Below are 23,805 nucleotides of genomic sequence, written 5' to 3'. Positions count from 1 at the left end.
TGCAATTCTTATGGCTGATCTTCACTCCAAAATCGACAATTCTGCTTATTTACGTACCCATTGATCCAAAAATAAGCTTCGTCGCTGAACACAATTTTTCGATAAAAAAGTGGATCTTAAACTTTCTTAACAGAACAATCATTTTTATAATAAAATTCAATGATTTGCAAACGTTGCTCGTTTGTAAGACGATTCATGGTTAAATTGTAGACCAAACTGAAAATTTTTGACAGTGAAACAAAACACAAGATGTGCGTCAGCTGTTTAAACCCACTGTTTAAAAAGATAATAGCTAAAAATTCACCCGTCATTTGGGGAATACTGCGGAGTGACACTCCTTGGCCGGGTTTAAACCCGGGTTTTCCGATAAGGTAGAATTTGCCATTCGTCAGGTGGGAAATAAAATACCATCCGTGGATGAAAATAAGCACACCTGAAACTCATTTTGCTGAAGAATCGTCAAATTTATTGCCTCTGATAAAAAAAAGTCAAATCAATCGACGGTTACCTTTGGCTCTGGTATTAGGACAATGATCGGATTATGGAACGTAAAGACCCTTAAAGACTCTGCTAGTGACTTTAATATAAATTCGAGGTTTATTGACGCCCTCTGTTCCAATAGGAGTTTAAGGAAAAAAATATAATATTATAATAATAAATAATATTGTATATAAAATCCAATATTATGTCACTATTTTCGCTTCCATTGAATCGAGGTAAAAAAACAATGTCTTTATTTATTATAAACTTACATCATTTATTATTATCAAATAAATAAATTAATAAAAAAGTATTTAACTACTTAAACCGTAACATGCAGCCAAAATAATTATATGTGAAAATTGATGTATTTTATAAGCATAAAAACTTAATTATTTATAAATGCACACAATCATAAAAGTGTAACGGAACGCATGGCTGCAATATTCTAATAGATAAATTTACTTATTGTAAAAAATTAGTGTATGCCCGGATATATGTATAAAATACGAGATTTAACAAATAAATGGTAAAATACGTATCACACAAAATAACAGAAAAATCGATATTTACATGCGAGCAAAATGGCAACCACAAACAAATGCAGAAAATGTACAAAAATAATACAAAATTTAAATATAATATATTCTATAAAGTGGAAATGAGCTAAACGAACCACAACCTACTTAAGTACTTTACAGCGTTTCTACTGCTGCTTGGCTAGGCAATACTATGCGGATATTTGTAAGCGGCTTCAAAATTGCCGTATGCTATAAATAACAAATTTTTATATAAACAGATATAGTACAAAGGTAGCTGCAGTCTATGGATTTAACGCTCGCCCTCATATGCATCATTGAAATGCCCATTTCCTCTATTAGCAGTGTACGTTTCCCTCTCAGCTTCTCTTTGCTTGGAGATATTTGGTGTAACCACTACTTGATTTGCCTCAGGATCTTCGCCATGTTCGACATATTTGTATGGAATAGTGAGTAAAATGAAAATGAACATGTCCACAACCATAAGAGCGGCAAAAAGTGCGAATTCGGCAGCCTTAATAAGAAAATTTCTTTTAGTAATGGATTAGGATAACAAAAGACTTAAGACACAAACCTGCGATTCGAAGAATTTCAATTCAGCGATGACTACTACCAACATGTTGCCGATGGAGACGGACAGTAGCCAGCAGGCTTGTAGAACGGACGTCATACTCGGTGGTGCCTGTGTGTATGAAAATTCCAAGCCCGTCACAGAGAACATGATTTCGGCAGCTGTGATGACAATGATCTGCGGCAGTTGCCACATGATATGAATGCTATTGGGCGGCGTAATGACATGTGATTTTGAAGTCTGCAGAGGAAAAAGAAATATTAGCAATGAAAAATTAATAACTACATTCCTTCATATTATACTCACAAAGCCATCTTTAGCATTGCCGTGCACCAGCAGCGCATATACGCCGCCACTCTTCGTATCTATGCTTGCGATTTTCTTATTCGCCACCTGCAATTCGCTTTCGCCATGTACCACATTCACCACTTGCGTGGCATTGCTAAAGACCAGAGGCACCGCCGTTTCTACGGCATCAGTTAAAGTGATTGCACTCTCCTTGGCGGGCACATTTAACAGTATGCGTACCATTGGATTACCTAGCTTTGGTTTGGCCGCTGAGTCTAAGAACTCCTGTACACCTTCGTTAGAAATGAAGTAACTCGTCTCCTTACCAGGTGCCAGTCGGAAGGTGCCCGAGAAGTTTTTGCAACGATCGCTCGCTGAAGTCGCGTTGAATGGATAAGCCTGTGGTTTCGGCACAGACAGCGTCTTATCCTCCCACAAGCCAAGCGGTTCAATAACACTCGGTCGATTCGGTAGCCCCGAAGCAAAACGGTAAGCACAAGGCATGCCATTATAGATGCGTAGATGGCTTCCAAATGCCGCTGGCGGCAATGGATCAACTTCGTTTAGTTTGACTTCGAGGAAGGCAGAAAGCACAAAAGCAATTGCGGCTAGTAGACCACCAAGAGTGAGCTTTTGCAATGGACGTTTAATACCAAGTTTTGCCAAAATCGGGTAAAGCACATAGGTGAACAGAGGAATCATGCCAAGTATAAGCAATGGATTGACCACCTGCATCTGATCTGGTTTAATGATATAACCGAATGTTTCGCCATCCATGCGCGTCGCCTGGAACGTCCAACGTGAGCCTTGCTGATCAAAGAGCGCCCAGAATACGGGGAACGGCAAAAATAACGTTAGAATCTTCAGTAAGACCTTCGTATCAGCCACCATTTTTTGTCCGGAAGTTGGCTCCGCATAATCAAGCCAATGTTTGCGTGGATTCGTCTTACGCTCGCGCCGCCAACCGCCTATAGCGTCGGATATGCATTTTGACACACCAAAAATCATATTGCCAGCAGGTGGCTTAACCACGTACAGTCTACGGCCAGCAACGAAAATCACTACCGAGAGCAACATCAGCACAGCTGGCACGCCGAAGGCCAATGAAAAACAACTCTTATCGCCAAAACAGTGCACATCCTCACGTAATATGGGCGTAAGTGTGGTAGAAATCATGGATCCAGCATTGATGGCAAAGTAGAACAATGAAAAAAATGTAGCCAATTGTTTGGCTTGCTCAGGCATGCGGAACTGATCACCGCCAAAGGCTGAAACGCATGGCTTAATACCACCCGTACCGAGAGCAATCAATGTAAGTCCGAGTATGGTGATTTCTCTGGAAAATAGAAAGTGGATTGATTTAATATTTGACCTAACTTCTTATAACTCTGATTTATGCTTTACTCACTTTACGGGCAGGTGCAAAAGCGGTACAGCGCCCAGCGACACAATCACGCCACCCAAAGCATATACCATTGACAAGTATAGAATAGTTCTGAATTTACCCAACCAACTGTCGGCGACAATGGCACCCACCAAGGGAAACAAATACACCAACATGGAGAAGACATGAAAGAGCACAGTCGCCGTATCCTTGTCGTAGTGCAGTTTGGTGGTGAGGTATAGCACGAGAATTGCTTAAAACAAAAACAAATTAAAAAGTACAATAAATAAAATTATTTGTTTTTGCATTGGGTGAAAGTAAGAAAGTTTATTGACTTGACTACTTACTTCGCAATCCATAATAATTGAAGCGCTCACAGAACTCATTACTGATAATGAATGCGACCGATTTGGGATACTCCGTCGGCTGAAATAACAAAAACAGAAAAAACATTTTTTTTTGAGTTAAGACTTGTTCATAAAAGTATTAAATGAAATTAAAATATGTACAAATAAATATGTATGAATGTGCGCTGAGGTAGACAACATTTCATTTAATTTTCGTCAATTTCGTTTACTTGCTACGGCGCGCTAAAAATGTGATATTTTACAACAATTAAAACTGGTTTCGGCACTTGTGAGCAAATTTTTGGCTGCTGGTTAATGAATGATGCGAAGGCCGACAACTGTTACAATGAAATGATAAAAAGTTACATATTTGCACGCCCAACAAACAACGCTATAAGGCATTTGATTCCACTGCTATATTAAGAGTATAATTACAGATAGTTGTTGATGGCTGTGGAGACGGAGATTGATTGGCCGATATACGCATATTTTCAGCAAGCAAAGGACGAGTCACCGATAAAATAGTGGCGTACAAAGTTATTTATTTACACTGTGTGGCACCACTTTTGAAGCGTCAGAAATTCCTTTGATGATGATCATGACGATGATTAATTGCTAACATGTCGATCACTGGGCGCATAGCAGAATGCATTTTGGGTACTTGAGAAATAAAGGGTCTAAGATACCTGCTATGAGATACAATAATTCATTAAAGTGTTTCACGAAAAACTACTTCTGGAATTTAATTTCATATGCCCTGATTTTGTACAATATATGGTATATATGTATAAGATCCTCTAACAACTAGTTGGAGCGTCAACAACTCCTCAAACACGGTTTTGTGCAAGGGCTGTAAGTTCATTCCAAGTCTTATTCAAAAACATCATTTCTACCTCCGTTGAACGGCGCCAAGTGGTTCGTAGTCTGCCTGGAAGGGGTTTCATCGTAGTGCCTGTTTGGCGTTGTTATCGTCACTCTTCCCCAGGGTATAGTCAATCCATTGTCATTTCTTTCTGCGGATTTGAGTCGCCCCACTGGCTTGACTAGCCTTCCTCAGTAATTCGGTGTTAGATATTGTTCGGGGCTAGAAAATTCGCATTACATGGAGCAATTAGCGATTAATTAACCTCCCCGCCCTGCGATCAGCTTTGCGGTGACGTTGTACAGGCGTGCAGCAGGGCGGATTTGGCGCATGCATTGAAAATTCGCAGTTTGGTGGGCGTAGTTATTGTATTATTTTGTCAGCGCGGTGCAAGAGTGCCTTGCCTTTGGTAATCCTGCTTTCCACGTCAATCTCACTTCCTCCATTTGCGGCGATCATACATCTCAAGTAGCAAAAATTATCCACGTTTTCAAAAATCTGCACATCCAATCTTAAATAACCTGATGAGCAGCAGCTCAGGTTAAATACGCTTGCCTTTCCTACGCTGATTTTAAGTTCTGTTTATTGCAATAGCTCCTCAATTGACTGAGTCATCGATTTTAGATCGCATATCCTATACGACTTCAGACAAATGTTGTCGGTAAATTCTAATTGATTCAAGTATGTGTTAAGGATCTGCCAAGGAATTCCGCTTTGATGGTTTTCGTTAGCAAAATAAGGATTAAGAACGTTTTCAAATACCAGGGAAAGCAGGGTAAGGATTAGGGCAAAATACCACCTTGCCGAACGCCAGTTAGCACGTGAAAGAGTTCCGATAATTGTCCTTTATAGAAGATGTGATCGCAAGCGTCGCTGTAGCTTTCCTTGATAAGGGCGCTTCAAGTTCAACAGATATTCCTCTCCTCCGCAAGACGGCCTACATACACTTCTATTTACGTTAGGTGGAGTTTCGAGTTATATTCGGTGCATTGTGCTATGATAATACGGAGTGTGGTCTGCACATGAAAAACCACTACGGAATGCAGCTTGGCAGAAACTAGCCATCAAGGTAGACTTTTAACCGCTCAAGTTTAATGTGTACAATTATGTTTGCAACAGTAGGGAGAACGCAAATGCCTCTCCAGTTGTTACAGTCTTTCCAGTCACCTTTCTTGGCCAGCTTCACAATAATTCCTTCTTTCCATTTTTGAGGATAGGTGTCATTGTCCCATATAGATGTTTCAAGTGGGAGCAATATTTCGGCTGAGAGCATTACATACATGTACATTATAAAAGGTGGCACAAAATTAATCACCGGATCGGAAGATATATAGCATTTGCAATTAGCGTCGTACCTCAATCATATTTGACACTTGTGCACCAGACAGCTGCAGTATACAAACAGATAAGCAATGGAGCTCGTAGAAGTTCAAATAAAGAGGTGCATCTTTCAAAATCATTTTTTTTATGTACTAAAGAAATTATTCAAAAACAAAATGGATTGTTAATTTTGTGCTACCTTATATGTGATGTTATTAATAGTGCTCAGTAGGATGCTACACTTCTATTATCCTTCTCAATATGTATTCGTATTTAAATCTAATTACTTTAATTTTGCGCCTTATTACTAGGCCGCTTATTGAGCTTAATAAAGTTCTATAGTTCACTTCATATCGATTTTGCTTTGTCGATATCTCTATGGGTCTAAGATTAAATCTTTTTGATCCCAAAGCACTTGCAATTAGTCAGAAATCATCATTAAGCTTTTCTGTACTTTAAGTCTGTAAGGTTTTATTTTGTTTGTGAAAAAAAAACAAGAAATTTTACTAAAGAAATTAACTTTTTATTTTTTCTAATGTAGTTATACAAATCCAGTTTCATTTCACGGAATTTAGTTTTATATCTTGGGGATTAATTGTAAACTATACATATGTAAATATAAAGTATTGAATTCCATAAAATTACAACTGCATATCCGTCCTACTCTGTACCGGCAACAGTCACTTACATCACCTACTCGCATGTACTCTAACAGGTTGATTGATGGACGCAGATGGTGGGGTCTAATAGTCTCAGTTGACTGATTAATTAACAAATCTCAATTAATACAAAAGCTGATTGCGAACATGATCCTATAAAACGTGTTTGAAATTAAAATATTTTTATTTAAAAAACAGATGGATTTAAATTCAAGTGAGTAACGCAAAGCGTGAACAGAATGAGATGAAAAACTAATTAAACACTTGCAAATGCACTGGTTATGATAATTTCCCACAATTTTTCTATTTAACATTGTTGGGTATTTGACCGAGCTCCTCCTCGTATTTGTGGCCTGATTCTTAATGTGTTCCTGCAAATGGAGGGACCTATAATTTTATACTGCCTGCGTGCCGCAAATGATTTTTATGAGAAACTTGCTCAAGGTAGAAATGTGCTGGGAAGTTTTTAATTGCCCGCAAAGTGGCGCTCGCTATGAAAGAAAACTTGTTCGATCATTTGGGGTTTCATGCCCACAGTGCATTTCAAACCCGGGCATTACCGAATGGTAGTTATACACAAGCCACCATTCGGCTACCGTGGCTGCTAGTAATTCACTCAAACTATAAATTAACCGATTTAAGACGCTGTTGAGTGGAGTCAGCTTCGGAAGAAAGTACACTGTCATCCTGCTGATAGAAAGCTCTTTCAAGCAGTTTAACCAAAAATTTATTTACTGACGATCCTGTAACAGAAAATGGCACTAGTACTAGTAGGTAGAATACTTTAAATATACTTGAGGCTTTGAAGTTATGAATATATTATAGCTGGTGGCTCGGATATCAAATTAGTGCCTGCAGTGACAACCAGAAGTACAGGTAAGTTGAAAGTGAATTCCATCGTGAGACGGTTTAAGTTTGAAGTTATGTTGAGGTTAATGGAAATCAACTGGCTCGTTAAATGACAAAATGTGGATCTGAAGACAGATCTGTGGTCAAACGTTACCACAATTTAGCAAGATTCGTTAAACGGTTGGGAATATCGGTAAGAATACTCACAAGAACCGTTGGTGTAGTCTGCAGAAGCAGCCCAGCAACTAAGTAAATGTTTCTTGGAAAGGCCAAAGTGTGGAAAAGAAATGCCTCTTCAAACTGAAAAGAATTCTTGACATGACAAATTATGGGGCATAATCAATAGCAACAACATATGATCCCCATAGATATGCTCGATTATCTTATGGCAAAGGTGGCGCAAAATTAATCATCAGAATTTTGTTTCTGAGTAACTTTTTTATTAATAAAATAAAAAAATGATTTTAAGTGATGGAAGTCTTTATTTTGAACTTTAAGCGCTCCATTGCTTCTTTCTTTGTAAACTGCCCCTGTCTAGTTCACAAGTGCCAAATATTATTGAAGTATGACGTCATTTGCACAAATTATAAATCTTCCTATAGGGTGATTAATTTTGCGCCAACTTGCGCCTTTTGTCTAAAGGAACTACGTTTATATCGCAGCTTTAAAATAACAATTCAAAAATCTCTCAAAACATAATTAAAACCACCTCCCTTAGGTCTCATTTACTCTTATATCCTCCTTTCTTAAGCCTGAAGTGAAGCACCCACCCTTTTTTGCATGGAAATCAGTCTCGCTTTTCCAATCAACTCAAATCTATTAAGTTGAATATTTTCACGATCTGACATCATTGTATAGCACAATACGCTGCCCAATATATTGTTCACAAGCTCATTTTTCTCACAAGTTTAAATAATCTACAGTAGTTTTATTTTTCTTTTAAGAGTTTTTCCTTATCTAATAAAGGATTATCTTGACATACAAAAATTGCAAAAGTTAAGTGTGGTTTACTAACGGTACACTTGTATATAAAATGTGCATCGAAGCAAATAAAAACACCTGTCACTGTCACTAATGAGTCGCAAGCACGGCAAGTGGTTTTGCTAAGAAAATGCGTAATACCTACGAATATAAACAATGAGGAATGCGTATAAAAATTCATTAAGTGTGGTTTTGAAAATAAAAATATTGGGCAACCGGTTAAGGTGAAAATTTGTTATGTGCGGTACTAAAAAAAAAAAAGTAAAAGTATATTAATAAAAATTAAAATAAAATACTTGCTATAAAAATTCAGAAAGTAGTGCTTATATTTTGAAATATTACGTAATAACTTTTACATTAATAAGAGTGTTTTTCCATTGGAACTGCACTAAGACCTCCTTATAGTCCTCTTCCTTTTGATGAACACCCGTAACCGCGTTTGAAATCCACTGTGGGCATAAAATATTAAATTGAATTAAAAGTGTTTTCTAGTACAATGGCAAGCCACCGAATGTATTTCTGCCCTGAAAAAGCTCCTCAAAAAAAAAAAAACTAACTGCCGTTGGAAGCCGGCATGAAAAAGTTCGGTTGAACATCTATATATATATATATAAATTTGAATATAATAAAGCGCATTTTCTTCTTCGTGATAACTGGTGTCAAGCCTTATGCTCTTTGCCTTCCTCTGTATCTGTAACCATGTTTGTATCCATTTATCATTTGTATTGGGAGCCAGCGAAGGTGTTAAAGTAGCCAAATTTTTTACTTTTTATAGGCGTACAGCTGTTTCGAACATTAGTTGTGCTGCGATGAATATGGTAATGATGTAATCGATATACACCTACATTTTATACAAAGTTTTGCATAAAATTGGCACAATCAAATGAACATACACATTTTCTATTAAGCTAATATGTATATTACTTGAAGAAGGTCCACTATGCAATATAAAAAATTAAATTCTTTGAAATAAAAAGTTTCATTTTCATCGGGCTCATACTTTTCTAGTCAATAAAACAATTGTTTGAAGATTCTGCTCTACACTTTCGTATTTTGATCTCATATCTACATAGTTATACACATTTAGGTTGTTTTCACGCTTCAAAATTTTATTTGAAAATGGAAATGAAGCAAATGCGCAGGTATTCATCACAAAAAATGCTAAATTTCCACAACGTTGCAAAACATGAACTTTGAGAGTAAATGTCATGCCTAAAAATTATGTGATAGTATGGATTTGCCTGCTTCTAATGCCTGTAACGCCAATAAAGTCGGAGAAACTTCAAAAATCACAACGGCTGAAAGGACTGCTATGAAGTTCTAGCTTGAGATCTTCATTTGCTGTACAGTATCTAAATGCCACTGCGCTATACAAGAGCACGAACATGATGAGAGACTTATAAAGTATAGATTTTGTTGTTCTACTCAATTGCGTGCTCAATTGAAAGTATCCATGTTTCGGCGTTAATGCTGATTCTTAAATATATGAGGTGCCCTATTATTTTCCAATAAAACTATCAACAGTGACATGGGTGCCAATACACGAATGCGCTATTTTTTAAGCCGAATATGTCCGAGTAATGGCTTATTCTACCTATAGAACGAGGTAGGCAGTTATGTGCTGCGTGAGATGAATTCAAAATAATAGTTTTTCACCGCAACAAGAAAAACGGTAGGCAGAAACTTTCATCATTTACATAGATCCTGGTATCTGCAAACCTGATATCCTAATATATGTAAGAGTATATACATATATATATAATTGGCCTTACACTCTTTTTGTGTGTTTGGCCGAAGCTTCTCCTCCTATTTGTGGTGTACGTCTTGATGTTGCTCCACAAATGGAGGAGCCTACAGTTTCAAGCCGATTCCGAACGGCAGATATTAGAAACAACTTTTCCTGCATTTTGGTCTTTCACCGAGATTCGAACCTATGTTCTCTCTCTGAAATCCGAATGGTAGTCACGCACCAAGAGTAGTGGCTTTTAAATGGTGAGGCTGACGCTATAAATCGGTTTTCATTTCATACATACATATCAACATATTATTACTTTCAATATACTAGTACACCACTATTTTCTATCTGCAACATTCCATATGAATATTTCATTATTTGAAGTGAAATAAATCTTTTAATGCAAAAAATGGCGTGGTACAAATATGATTGAGACGTGTTCAGCCCAAGATTCTTCTCCTACATCTTAGTGCATTCCGCCTAATCCTACTTCAACATTTAAAATTTATTCCAATTATTGATTTTTGAACGATCATTCTCAACGTTAGGTGTAGAAGATGAAGCTTTCAAGTCAAATCACTTCTAATAGCTGTGAATTTGGTTTTCAGCGGATATCAGTGCATGATCTAATATAGTAGGAGTTCATTTACATCATTTCTGCAATTGCTTTATATACATACTATAAGCAAAATACTTACACAGTTTCTTGGCCAAGGTAAGTAACTACAGAAACTATAAACTTATTAGTCAACTAGCATTTTTGTGTATGTATGTGTATAAATGCATGACATTTTTAAAAATTAGTCTGTGCACGAATATTGAATTTAAATTTATTTGCGATGCATAACCTAGCTTTGTGGGTGTTTGCTGAGTTTGGATATGCGGAAGCGTGGAATTAAAATGATGTTTGACATTGACGATAAACAACGTTTAGGAGGCCTAAAATATATAGTATGCATATATATACTACATTAAAAAAATATACAAACATAAATAAACAAAAATTAAGTGGGATAATTAATGAACTATTCAAATCCGTGGTGCTACTTAATTATTAATCATGAAAAATTTAGTTGATTTAATCTGAAATCTAGCGGTGAAATACCAAAATTAAGAACAAATTTTTCTAATAGCAGTCGCCCCTCGGCAGTCAATGGCAAACCTCCGAATGTACGAGTATTTCTGCCATGAAAAAACCTCCTCATAAAAATATCTGCCGTTCGGAGTCGACTTAAAACTGTAGGTCCCTCCATTTGTGGGACAACATCAAGACGCACACCACAAATAGGAGGAGAAGCTCGGCCAAACAACCAAAAAGTGTACGCGCCAATTATATACTTATATACCTTCTGCTGCAATATGAACGAGACTTTATCAATAAAACGGTCTGCGGATGACATATGGCAAAAATATATTTTTTGTTGGATGGTAGGACTGTTATAAGCTTATATAATCTGAAATCTTACAAAAATTAGTTCTTTCTCCATGTTCAGTCAAATGCATCAAATAGGGTTTAGTACAAAATGTTTATGCTACAATATTCTGTGTTCAAAATTCTGGCTACGAATAATGAAAATTAGTGTGAGCTTTTTCAGAATTTTAGTATAGAAGGTTATATTCAGGAAATATTATTAAAATATATATGGCAATTCTGTTTGATCGAGTCAAAAAACAAATATCGGGGAACGCGTTTTAACAGCCGAAAAGAAGTAACTGATAAATCAAAGACGGCTCTGATGATTATATCTGAAACAGGGTTTCAAAAAAGTTTCAAGAGATGGATCAACGCTGGAAAAATACCTTGCAGTTGATGGGGAGTACTTTGAAGACGATAATATCCCTTTTATGTAATAAAGAACTTTGTATACGCAACTCCCAGAATATTCTAGATGAATTTGACTTTACAAAGTTTTCAAAACACAATATTATAACCCAAAGCAATTTAGGTAATTAGTAATAAGTAAGAATTTGTAAGTAGTTTCACATTTTTTCCAGAATGTATACCCAAAAGAATATTTTAACGCAGCATTTAGTACATCTCTCTAATAAATAATATAAATTTCTATTTCGATAATCTGTTTGGCACACTTTCCTTTCCAAAAATTCAGTTCATTCACATTAAATAGGACTAACATAACCTGTTCTGTTTTTACATAAAGTTTAAATTTATTGTGCTTTCGAGTATTTTGATTTCTTCCCCTTCTCATAGCTCACCCGTGTTTTGACTTGGTTTTTGTTTTGCTCACGTTCTGCGATCTCTTCGCTACGCAACTCGGTTGCGTTAACTCTCTCAATCACATCATCCATTTTCGTCTACTTTAAAGAACTTGATAGTTAAATGTGTAACACGCAATAATATTTATTTGCTTTAAAATGCACTATCCGCAATATACACATATATACGCTTAAGGAATGCGTGACAGACGAAACACATCCATGCAGAAAAATTAACAAGAAAATACGATCACTGAGCCGAAAGTAATCGAAAATTGATTTTAAGCAAAGTCTCAAGGTAAACAACAGTAAAGAAAGTTATAAATATTTATTTTTCCCCACTTTAAGCACTAATCGTCTCACAGTTTGACTTAACCACTCTGTGGTCGAATGTAGACTGTATCGCCACTGCGCATGATTGACGATGTTAATATCAGCGCATATGTATGTAAATACATATGCACATTTTTACTAAGTAAAAGCTGCACTGACATTGTCATTTTTGCTTTTCGCCGTTTTTTCAAGCTTTTGTTTATGAATTTTATGCTTTACCTAGTTTCAGTTTTACGCTATTCATAGACAAGTGTCTGGGCGATAAAAAGAAAAGGTGGATAAAACAGCGTGCGTAAATAAAATACAAAATAGCAAGATCCATAAGAAAATGTTGACAAAAAATAAAAGAAAAACTTTAAACTGACTCGAGCTTTCGCATACAAAATACGAATAGCGTGCGGTAGCGCAAAACTTACTATCGCATCGCATGTGCAAGTAGTGTACACTCTACTGTCAGCCTAAGGGCGCGGCTGGACATGAAAATTAAGAGCTTTTCAAATACATTCTAATTTCTTAAATTTTTACTTTCATGTGTGAGTGCTCACTTACAATACTTTTAAAAAGCCAAATTGTTTATACGGTAATAAAATGTAAGGTACAAACCTGTACAGTGCCCATTGATCTCATACAAAGCTCTCAATACAAAGCGCAAATATCATTAACAGGAGTGCCATAGTCTGCCCGCAACGAAAATATACACTAAGAAATATCTCTCGTCAAAGTTAAAGCAGAGAAAAATATATAGAAAGGATTCAAAATTACTTTAAACCCTTGGCAGCTGTCTGGTGTAATACAATAAATATATATGTATATCGTTCTTGCGAAGAAGAGATCTACCAGCCTTTTGAATAGCGACCTTTATCCAAAAGGACTCAATCTCAGAATTTGGGATATCATCGCATTAAGCTATAGGTATGTAAAGCAGATTCAATAAATTAATAATTTCTATAGTTGAAAACAAGTGTGTTTTCTGAAAGCTCTTTTTGATTTTCCCCAATCAGTTTCCAAAACTTGCATAGTTTGCAAAATTTAGTTTCGATTTGCATTTCAATTTGCATTTCATTAGCTATTAGTACATTTTTCGAGAAAGTGTTGTCAAACCAGTGTTGACCAGAATTGACGTGCCAGGTTAGAAACCGCAGAAAAGGGCGACCGAGAAAGAGCTGGCCCGAAGATGGGAAAGCAGAAAGCCAAGAAAAAAAGCTAAAGTGGGAAATGGCTTTGAACAGGGAGAGATGGCGCATGGAGGTGAATGAAGCAGAGGCTCATCAAGAACTGTGATGCTAAGAAGAAGAAGAAGAAAATAAACTAATATTATAAACAACTCTATCCCGTTGGGAAATTATAAAGCACCGCAAATTGAACATTTATTTATTTATTTTTTAATTTCAATTGTTTTATTGTATAAAGACCATATAAATCCAAATTTCCAACTTTTTTTAACAAGATTTATTAATACTTGACAAATTTTTAGCAAAACTTTTAGCTTTTTAAAGTTTGTTCCAAATTTCTGAACCTGCAGTTTTATAGCCTATAAAATGTAAGATTTAAAACAAGGCACAAAAAAAAAATGTCGGGCATTCATTACATATGCAGATAAAATGTGCAACACAGTTGGAAAAGAAATTCTCAGAGCGAACTTTTCGACACTTCAAACTTGCATTTTGTCATGCCAGGATTTAGTAGGCTATAAAACTGTGTAAATTTTCTTTTAAGACTTTGATTACAAATTTTGAAATTTGGGAATTTTGATGAAAGTTTTCTTCATTTTTATAAGTCCTGTACGAAATTTTAAATTTGGATTAATTAGGTCTTTGTTATAGAATTATCTATATTTTTAGAGAAAAAAAATTTCAACCAAAAAATAAATAAGGAAATAGTCAAATTTATAAAAAGTGGTTACCCTATAATTATAGGGTATATATTACATACTATACATATGTGTGTACATGAAAAGTTTTACAGCACTTGCTTACAGGCCCTTTGACGGTACTTAATTGTTGCTCGAAATATCAAAAATCTTAAAATAAAAGCCAACAGCTTATTGACGATAACGTAGTACAGCCACTTGGATCCGCTTTTCCCCCATTGCCATTTTTCATTTACCTCGATCGTCTCGCCCCTTCCCTCTTTGCATCCCTTATCGTTTATTTGCCGGAGTATTCTGCGAATTTAAAACGAATTCCGAGCTTTGTTAAACTCGGCCAAAATCGCTAAAAGCGGTTATCGCGTCAATGAAGAAGAAAAAGTTTCTCGAATGCTTTTCTCCTCAAATCAATCCAGCCTCTATTCGAATCGTAAATTTGTTTAAGCTAACAAAATTATTACTCTAAATCACTCAAAATTTATTTATTAACTTTGTGCCAGCTGATTTGAGTCTGTCAAAAATGTTTTCGTTGATAGTGTTGCCTTCATATTCATAGCTTTTCTACGATGACTTCAGTGCTAGAGCTGATTAAAAAGAAATATTTTTCTGCAAGACGAAACAGGTGAGAGTGTAAGGTTGATAAATTATACGGTTTGGCCATCCGAAGCGAAATTGTAAGATAAACTATGGCTGCTACGTCATAGGAAATTTGACAGAGAGAGAGAGGTGTAATGTGTAAATGAAAACAAAATATGTAAAGGGAAGATAGTTAAATACAATCTGTCTCCCAATCAGTCGTTTTTCAGACGACAACGAAGTAACAAGTATACATTTTTTCGGGTTGGTGTCGAAATTCTGTATGTACAAAATTCTAAAATCAAAATTCTGCTTTTTAAAATTCTGCTTTGTAAAATTCTGCTTTCAAAATTCTGTATTACAAAATTCTGTATTAAAATATAATGTTAACAATGTTAAAGAGGTAATGTAATTATTTAATTTATTATTATTATTATTTTTTATTATTATTCGAGATATTAAATAAAAAATAATAATATTAATAATTTTTTCTTCAGTTTCGATAGAATCCATGGTATTTTTACGTAGAACTCCTTTTCGTGTGGGTGGCCTTCGGCCGCGCTTCAAAAAAATAACCCTCATCAGTCCGACTCCGGCTACGCAATCCACCGTATTTTTGCGTAGAACCCTTTTTCACGTGAGCGGCGTATTTTTGCGTAGAACTCCTTTTCGCGTGGGCGGCCTGCGGCCGCGCTTCAAAAAAATAACCCTCATCAGTCCAACTCCGGCTACACAATCCACAGTATTTTTGCGTAGAACTCTTCTAAAAAAAACGAACAGCTGCGAAGAATTATTAAGAAAAGAAATGAATTAAGTCACACTACATATTTAAAAAGAATTCCAAAAAATATTGTAATTGGCTAAACTAAAATATTGTTATCGCTTAAACATATACATATGTATATTTATGGAATAAATGTTTGTTTTGTTACTTCTTGTATGACGAAAATCACAAAACTTGAATAAAGCAGAATTTTTCGCATTAAGCATGCAGAATTTTGAAAAAGCAGAATTTTGGAAAGCAGAATTTTAAAAAGCAGAATTTTAAAAAAGCAGAATTTTAAAAAGCAGAATTTTTTTGCAGTTTGCAGAATTTTGTAATACAGAATAATGACACGCTCCCCATTTTTTCGTATATCTCCAATTCAGTTTTTGCCGACTGTGTGGTAGCTAACTGCTGTAATATACTTCGAAATCGCTGAAAGTCGGTCTCTTTCTTTCAACAATGCGCTGATGGCTTTACGTAAGAAATTAGAAAGAGTTCAACGCAGCTTTGTCCGCAAATTTTCAAATCAAATTATTTAAATATTACACACAAATATATCATCAGCAAAGCGTAATACGGATTTTCAGAACTACGCTCTCACATTGTTTAATCTCAATTTTACTGCATATAGTGGCACTATTACTTTCCTATTTTATCGTAGTCAACTCCTTCAGGAGCTTCAGAAACCATTGCCTTTAAAAACGAAAAGCGAGTAATCATTCTAATTTACTTTAAAATCACTTTGGAAGATATGCAAGAGATAAAAAAAAAAATACCAGTCTAACGGTTAGACGCGATAGAAGTGAAACCTTCCGTAAAACAAACTGAGAGAGAATGAGACGAAAGCAGCATTAGGAGCGGGATAATTATAGGTTCATTATAATATTGCTATAAAGTTCATATTTTATTTTCTTCATTTTATTGTTATTCATCCTCAATGTTTTCAATTTCAACAAATGATACGAGTGGCTTATGATAGCTAAAATATGATACAAATGCTTTGGTTTCGATGTTGTCAACATATCTTTGAAATACCGCGTCAATTGTTGTTTTTGATCGTGTTGTCGATTCAGTTCGATTGTTACACATTGTTTAAATTGTATGTTGTATTGAGAAAATCAATTAAAGGAACCGCTGTTTGTTGTTTTTTTCTGTCGAAATTCACGACACTTTTCTGCATTATTTTTCGGCATAATTGCGCTAAATATTTAAAAATGAAAATATTTACGAATATAAAAATACGGACTCAATACAGCACACGCGGTTGCTATTATGAGCGTCGTAACGCGTATAATACACAGACGTACTAACATACACGCAAACATTCGTAGGACGCTTGGTTTGAATTTTTTATACATATGTATGTATGCTATACTATGGCCTAGCCTATGTACGTACATACATATTTGTGTTCTGAACTTCCAGCAAAACAATGCTTATTAATATACACATATGCATCTACATACAACCGCACACACAGGCCACTCACTTTATTCCTGTAAATGCGTATGTCGTCCAAAGCTAAAATTCTATGCCTAGCGACTACAAGAACAAAATGCATTAATAGGCGCAGGCGTAGCGGCCATCATCCTAGTTGCCTTAGCGCTGAACAGTCGCGGCGGCGCCGAACAGTTTCAACTATTTTACTGTGCAACAAAAACTCATCATCAAAAAATTGATTTATAAATTCGAGCTCATAGTTCTAAGAGCAAGTACTTTCATTCATAAAACGAGCCGCCCATATGCTAATTTTCTCAACAATTCGAAAATAGTCAATATTGGAATATTTCGCGTAGAATTATTTGCCAATATTCAATTTTTGTCAAGTCGAGTGCCCGCGGCTCCGTAAATATGTTTGCACCCATATATGTATGTAAATACATATATGTTTCTAAATACTCGACAACCGCAGCTGCCTGTTCAAGGTTACTGTACATTAGGCCGGGTCGATTTGTGGGAAGGCAAAAAAATCGCTCATTGCTCTGTGAAAATCATATTCTAGGGATCAGAATAAGAAATTTTGCCGAAGGAACCATACCTCTAAAACGATTTCTGATGTCCCCCAATATGGGTCGAACTTTTTAGTTTCTTTTCTATAACTCACATTCATTCATTTACATATGTTCTGACTAAATAAATTTCTTAAGAGAAAAAATAGATAATATTATAAATAAATAAAAATAAAGAAAAAACATAGCCATTTAGCTGATTTTTTCATGTAAAGGCCAAAAATGGTGATATTTTGAAATTGGGGGACATCAGAATTCGTTTTAGAGGTGTGGTTCCTTCGGCAAAGTTTCTTATTTTGATCCCTAGAATACGATTTTCATAGAGCAATGAGCGATTTTTAAATCGACCCGCCCTACTGTACATGCAATGCTGTGCCTATGAATGTGCGCTGTGCCTATGAATGCGCGCTGGATTTCTTGAGAAATTTTACCGTATGTTTTGCTGTGGCGAGGCACATACATATGTATATACACACAACATATACATATACATATATCCGCATATATACATACATATATAAATTCACAAATTTAAATTTGCTTATGCCATCCTTCTGTGTGCCTGGTAATGAAGCATTTTCTATACATACATATATATACGTATATCTTTTTTCTTCTTCTTTTTGGTGTCGCTTTTTCGTTTCATCGAGTCTCAAATCACTCCCAACGATTCTAAAGAAGTTTTCACTTCAAAAACAAGTCAGCTTCTGGAACTAGAAAGTTCCTTTCGAAAATTTCCATACATGCATAACATGACTGTAATTAGGTTAGGTTAGATTAAGTTAGGTAAATATATAGGCTTATTTTGATATCACAGTTCGGCTTGTTTGTCCCCAGGCAACCAACTAAACAACCGTTTTTTCTTATGAAAATACTCGTACTTAAATAATCGCAGTGCGCCACCTTCCACTTCCCGCTTCTTTTTTACTATTTGATTAGGCCTACCTTTCTGCATGTTACCCTGTAAGGCAATGCTCTGTAAGACATCGGATGCCAAGCCAAGCTGCATTTTAGCGTCATCTTTCGCCGAAAGGTAAATCTCCAAGGGCAGTTTTCAAGCAACATACATATGTATATACTTGTATAAACGTTTCTAGACAGAATCTGCCCATTTAAGTACTTTCCGAAATTATTCGATGTGACAAGCTTTATGAAAGCGCTTTATTTTCCACGTCTGGTATTACCTTTCCTCTAGCATACATTCTGCATACTCGTATTTTCCGATTAGATTTGATATGCATCTATTTATTTGCCCCTTCATTTTACGTTGTAAATTTGTATGCATTGTGTGTAAGTACATATATAATATATACATACATGTATGTATGTATGTACACCCACATAAAGTTCAAACTTCAGCAAAGAAATAATATTTTCCTTTTGTATTATATGTATGTACACATGTAAATATATATATATATATATAAGTACAGATAATTCCATTTTTGCAAGATAGTAGGTAGTTGCTTGAGTTCCCCTGAAACGGAGAAGAATAGCACAATAACTCGAGGAAGAGAGGAATATGAAACCTAAAGGCGCAGTGTAGAGCCATTTATAGTTTTCATAGACATACTCGTGCGTAAAGTGCATCGACCGCCCAACCCTCAAGTGAAGCTTTAAACGGGCTCCCTTTGTTTTCAATAAAAATTGTATTTCGAATTGAATGTGACAAAATGTTTACTTCCTCTTTTCACAGTGATTTCACGTACGCGTAATAGACGTTGTTGTTGTATTTATTGTGACAGTAACATCTATTGCTTTAATGACGACTATTAATTTGCATATGACACACGAATAAGGTCAAAAAGCTACTCAGTAGTACAGAGAGTATATAAAAAACATGCCCGCTATGCAAGCAATGCAATGACCGACTAGAAGACATCAATAAAAGCAATTCAATTGGTTCAATTTGGAGAAATCGAAGCTCATTTCGATATCACAAACATTGCATAGATTCGTTACAACAAAAACGCCGGCGACAACAACATCAAGTTCGCAAGTAATGCAAATTAATTAAAATTGAATTATTTAATTGCCTTACAGCGCTCAGGGTCAAACTGATAGCGAAGGAGCGGGAAAGAGAAAGAGAAGATGGGCTAGTTAAAGGGGAAACTGGGGATATTTAACGGGAATAAGTAAATAATTTTGCGGAAGCAATGCGATTTAATAACAACTAAGGACGAAGTGATGATTGGTATTCGGTTTGGTGTACATAGAAGTGCGAAATACGGTAAATTTATTGTTGTTTGTACTTATTTGTACATATAAACTTGTCAAATTATGTATGAAGTAGTCACATATGAGTTTTACAGATATTTCAAATAAACTGCACTTTTTTTTTCTTCTCCATAAAAAATTGCTCGTACTGTTTTATAAGTTTTCACTAAAAGAAAATTTAAGTAAATTTTCCACTATCAATATTATTAAATTTGAAGACATAGATATATGTACATACATGCATACATAATAAGGAACATTTATTATTATTATTTTAGAGCCATAATTTACTTCGGCCTCTAATGTGTTGTATTTTGTTTGACAGTGAGCTTATAATTGGCGGTTTCTAATGAATTTGAGCACCCTCTCCGGCTTTTGGTTGCATATTTAGAGTAGGAGCAATTACTTATGTACATTTACAGAAAGGTATTTGGTGTGCAATATTATAGCTTATTGAGTTTTAGGACAATGAAGTGCAAGTTTGAAGTTGCTGAAAAATTCGATTGATTATGTTTTTTTTTTAGTAGCGCATTTTTTCTATTAATAATAAAAGAAGAAGAAAAATATTCAAAAGTGCTCTGAACGTTAATGTGCTATCATTTTGTTGCCGGGTGTAGTTACTAAAATTATGTATTTTTTATTTTTTCATTTACTTTAATTTGTTAAATCACTTTCTTTCTCCTTTCTCCCGCTTTAGCAATTCTTTCGTGCAATCAGCAATATAACTCACACATACATACATACATAAATATATAACCTAATTATTACTCCGCGCACGATTTGACGTAATTATTTATTTAAATTATTTTGTCAGGAAGAACACAGCTACGTATGCTTGAATGTCAAATGAAATCCATTTTAAGTGGATTTTTGATGTTATATAAATTGGATTCGGTAATAAAAAATGTCTGCAGGAATGTGAAACAAGAGTAAATAATCCAGGTTTTAAGTGAAAATAAAAAAAGGGCAATGACATTTTTATCACCTTGTGATGCATGTGCTTCTGTCTCGATATTTTTAACTCGCATATACAGTTGTGCTCATACAATTAGGCCCCTCGTATGACCAAACCAACGTGGCATGGTAATTCATTGAAACAAGGTAAATAAAAACAACAATTACCATTTTAAGAAAGGAAATTAGTTTTATTTAATTGTTTTAACTTAAAATATGCAACAAAGTACGAATAAAAAAAATTAAATAAAAATATCTTCATGATGATGAAATTTCAGTGCTCATGTAATTAAGCCACCTGTGAGAAAGTTGTTGTAGTTAAAGGAAATTCGTCATTAACGTGTCAAAAATTAACCAAAGCTAGATTAGTATTTTGTTGGGAAACCCTTTTTCAAAATAACTTCCCTACAGCGACTGCTAATTGTTCGGACTAGTGTCTTGCATTGGTCCGGTGTAATTTTACCCTATTCCTCGTGTATCATTGCCCACAATGTTGCTTAATACACGGTTTTCTAGCAGAAACTGACCTTTTAATAATGCCCCATAAATTTTCAATGGGGTTCAAGTCGGGGCTTTGAGCCGGCCACTCCAAACAATTTATTTTCTTTGCCACAAACCAGTCCTTAACAACCCTGGAGCAGTGCTTGGGGTCGTTATCTTGCTGAAAAATCCAAGCTAACGGCAGATCATCAGCATAGTCGCCATCCAAATGTTCCGCAAGGATATCTTTGTACATAACACCTGTCAATTTTCCATCTATTTTAACAATTGGGCCTACGCCAGATGCGTTGAAACATCCCCACACCATTACAGAAGACCCCCCGTGTTCACAGTCTTCTTAGTATACCTTTGAACTTAACTCAGTTAATGGGGGTCGCCTTACATAGGGTCTGCCATCGTTTCCAAATACATTGAATTTGGATTCATCGCCCCATACCACTAGATCCCAGAATTTTGCGTCTTTCTGTTGGTGCTGCTTCGCAAAGCTAAGTCTTCTTGCAATGTTTTTTTTGGACACGTTAGGTTTCCTTCGTGCGATTCGCCCATTTAAGGAGTTTTCTTGTAAACGCCGCCGGATGGTTTGAGCTGAAACTTTTACGTTATGGTACTCCTCCATTCGAGTTCTTATTTCAGTAGAAGTCAAAAAAGGATCCACCTTACTCATGTGAACAATTTTTCTGTCATCGTAACACGTGGTCTTTCTTGGCTTTTTACGCGGCAAATTCTCAAAACTCTTCTTTGTTTTGAAATGTTTGAGTGCATTCTTAACTCTTCCTCTCGAAAAAGTCAGAAGCTCTGCTACTTTTGTAACGTTTTTATGCTTTTGAAAGCATTCCCATATAATTTTTCTTTCCTGAGGAGTTGAACTCTTATTTTTTCCCATACTGACGAAAAAATTATTTAAATTATCCGAAAACCAGTTCAAAATAACTTAAAAATAACTACTTTGTGCTTTACTTTTATAACTTTTATAATAAATTATCATCTTCTTTACTTAACCTGCACTGGCTTAATTCTTTGAGCACATGTGGCTTTACGTATTTTGATACTATTCTGAACTTTATCCAAATGCATTGTTAACTTTTGTTTTTGTTTGTCTCCTTATTTTCGTCATAGGTAACAGTTCTTAATTTTATTACCGTTATGCAAAAGCTTGGTTTATATATGTTGTGTTTGTGTTAAATCCACATGTAGTGGCCTAATTGTATGAGCACAAGTGTAGATATTTTTTAAATGGGAAAATGTTATGTGCCAGGTAGCACCCCTGGAAGAGCCATTTTTGCACGTTTTGAGTTCCCTTGACTGAACAATTTCAATTAACTTTTATGATTTTGTAAACATTCTGTAAGATTTTCCAACTCAAAGCAATGCGAGAAAAATTGTTTATTTTTATAAGTAGACTATAGATTAGCGAATTGTTCTAAAAAAGCGAATGTGATGTGAAAACACGTTAGTTTTATTCAACACAACCAAACGCATGTGAAAGGGGGGATATAAGGAGACCGCAAGAACAACTCACATTAAATAAAAGAGAGTTATCGATGGTCATGAGAAGGGTATCCAACTAAGGCTTTCCAAAATGACTTTTCTAAGCTAGTATGAGGAAAAAGCCCATTCCAGTAATAATTATACATCAGTGGCATAACAAATTATGCTTACTTACAAATAAAAATATCCAAAGAAGTACGCGAACCGAAAATTGGCGAAATGGAAAAAATTCGTAAGTGTTGTTGATGGACTTTCTAAGCAAATTATAGCAGAAACTTGGCGAAAAGAAAATTTACTGACTTTTTGCACCTCTACGGGAATTATTATTATCTTTTTATTCCAAATCCTTAAATTCTTAAAAAAATATTTGATCATATGCTTAAATAGCTATTTTTTCGCTTGCTAACTGGCAACCACAAGAATGTGCAACTCTCAAATTTTCGTCTTTTCTTTTTGTAATTTTTTTGAGTACTCGATACTGATAAATTCCGATTAGTCTAAATTGAACCGACCTAAGCTGAAACTGTGCGCAGATGGTAGAATAGACGATACTATGAATAGTTCTTATATATGGTGGCACAAAATTAATCATCCCATTTTGCTTTCGAATAACTTTTTTACTAAATCAAAATAAAAAAAAATATTTTTAAGCGATGCCAGTTTTTACTTTGATCTTTACGCCCTCCATTGCTTGTCTGTTTGCGTTCTGCAGCTGTTTAGTTCACTTGCAATATTATTGACGTACGACGCGATTTGGGTGATTAATTTCTAAATATGTATATATATATGTAATTGGCGTGTACACCCTTTTTGGGTATTTGGCCGAGATCCTCCTCCTATTTGTGGTGTGCGTCTTGATGTTGTT

General features: G+C 35.3%; 1 protein-coding gene across 2 annotated transcripts in view; it reads right to left on the bottom strand.

The window, feature by feature from the left end:
• Window positions 1-706: 706 nt before the first annotated feature.
• LOC128858341 (peptide transporter family 1) overlaps window positions 707-23,805 on the bottom strand; it is a 30,775-nt gene continuing 7,676 nt past the window's right edge. Inside the window, exons 1-6 of one of the 2 annotated variants that reach the window (XM_054094527.1) lie at window positions 12,230-12,337; window positions 3,610-3,688; window positions 3,287-3,515; window positions 1,897-3,214; window positions 1,594-1,830; window positions 707-1,533 (exon numbers count right to left, since the gene is read on the bottom strand). In XM_054094527.1, coding sequence (XP_053950502.1) covers window positions 1,312-1,533; window positions 1,594-1,830; window positions 1,897-3,214; window positions 3,287-3,515; window positions 3,610-3,688; window positions 12,230-12,322 — 2,178 coding nt within the window. In that variant the 5' untranslated portion in view covers window positions 12,323-12,337 and the 3' untranslated portion in view covers window positions 707-1,311. Of the gene's footprint in view, window positions 1,534-1,593; window positions 1,831-1,896; window positions 3,215-3,286; window positions 3,516-3,609; window positions 3,689-12,229; window positions 12,338-23,805 lie in introns of those variants that run through there. The other variant, XM_054094528.1, reaches the window with a different exon arrangement.

This window comes from Anastrepha ludens, chromosome 3, assembly GCF_028408465.1.
Source record: "Anastrepha ludens isolate Willacy chromosome 3, idAnaLude1.1, whole genome shotgun sequence".
Taxonomy (NCBI): domain Eukaryota; kingdom Metazoa; phylum Arthropoda; class Insecta; order Diptera; family Tephritidae; genus Anastrepha; species Anastrepha ludens.
This window is presented reverse-complemented; position numbering and strand designations above follow the sequence as displayed.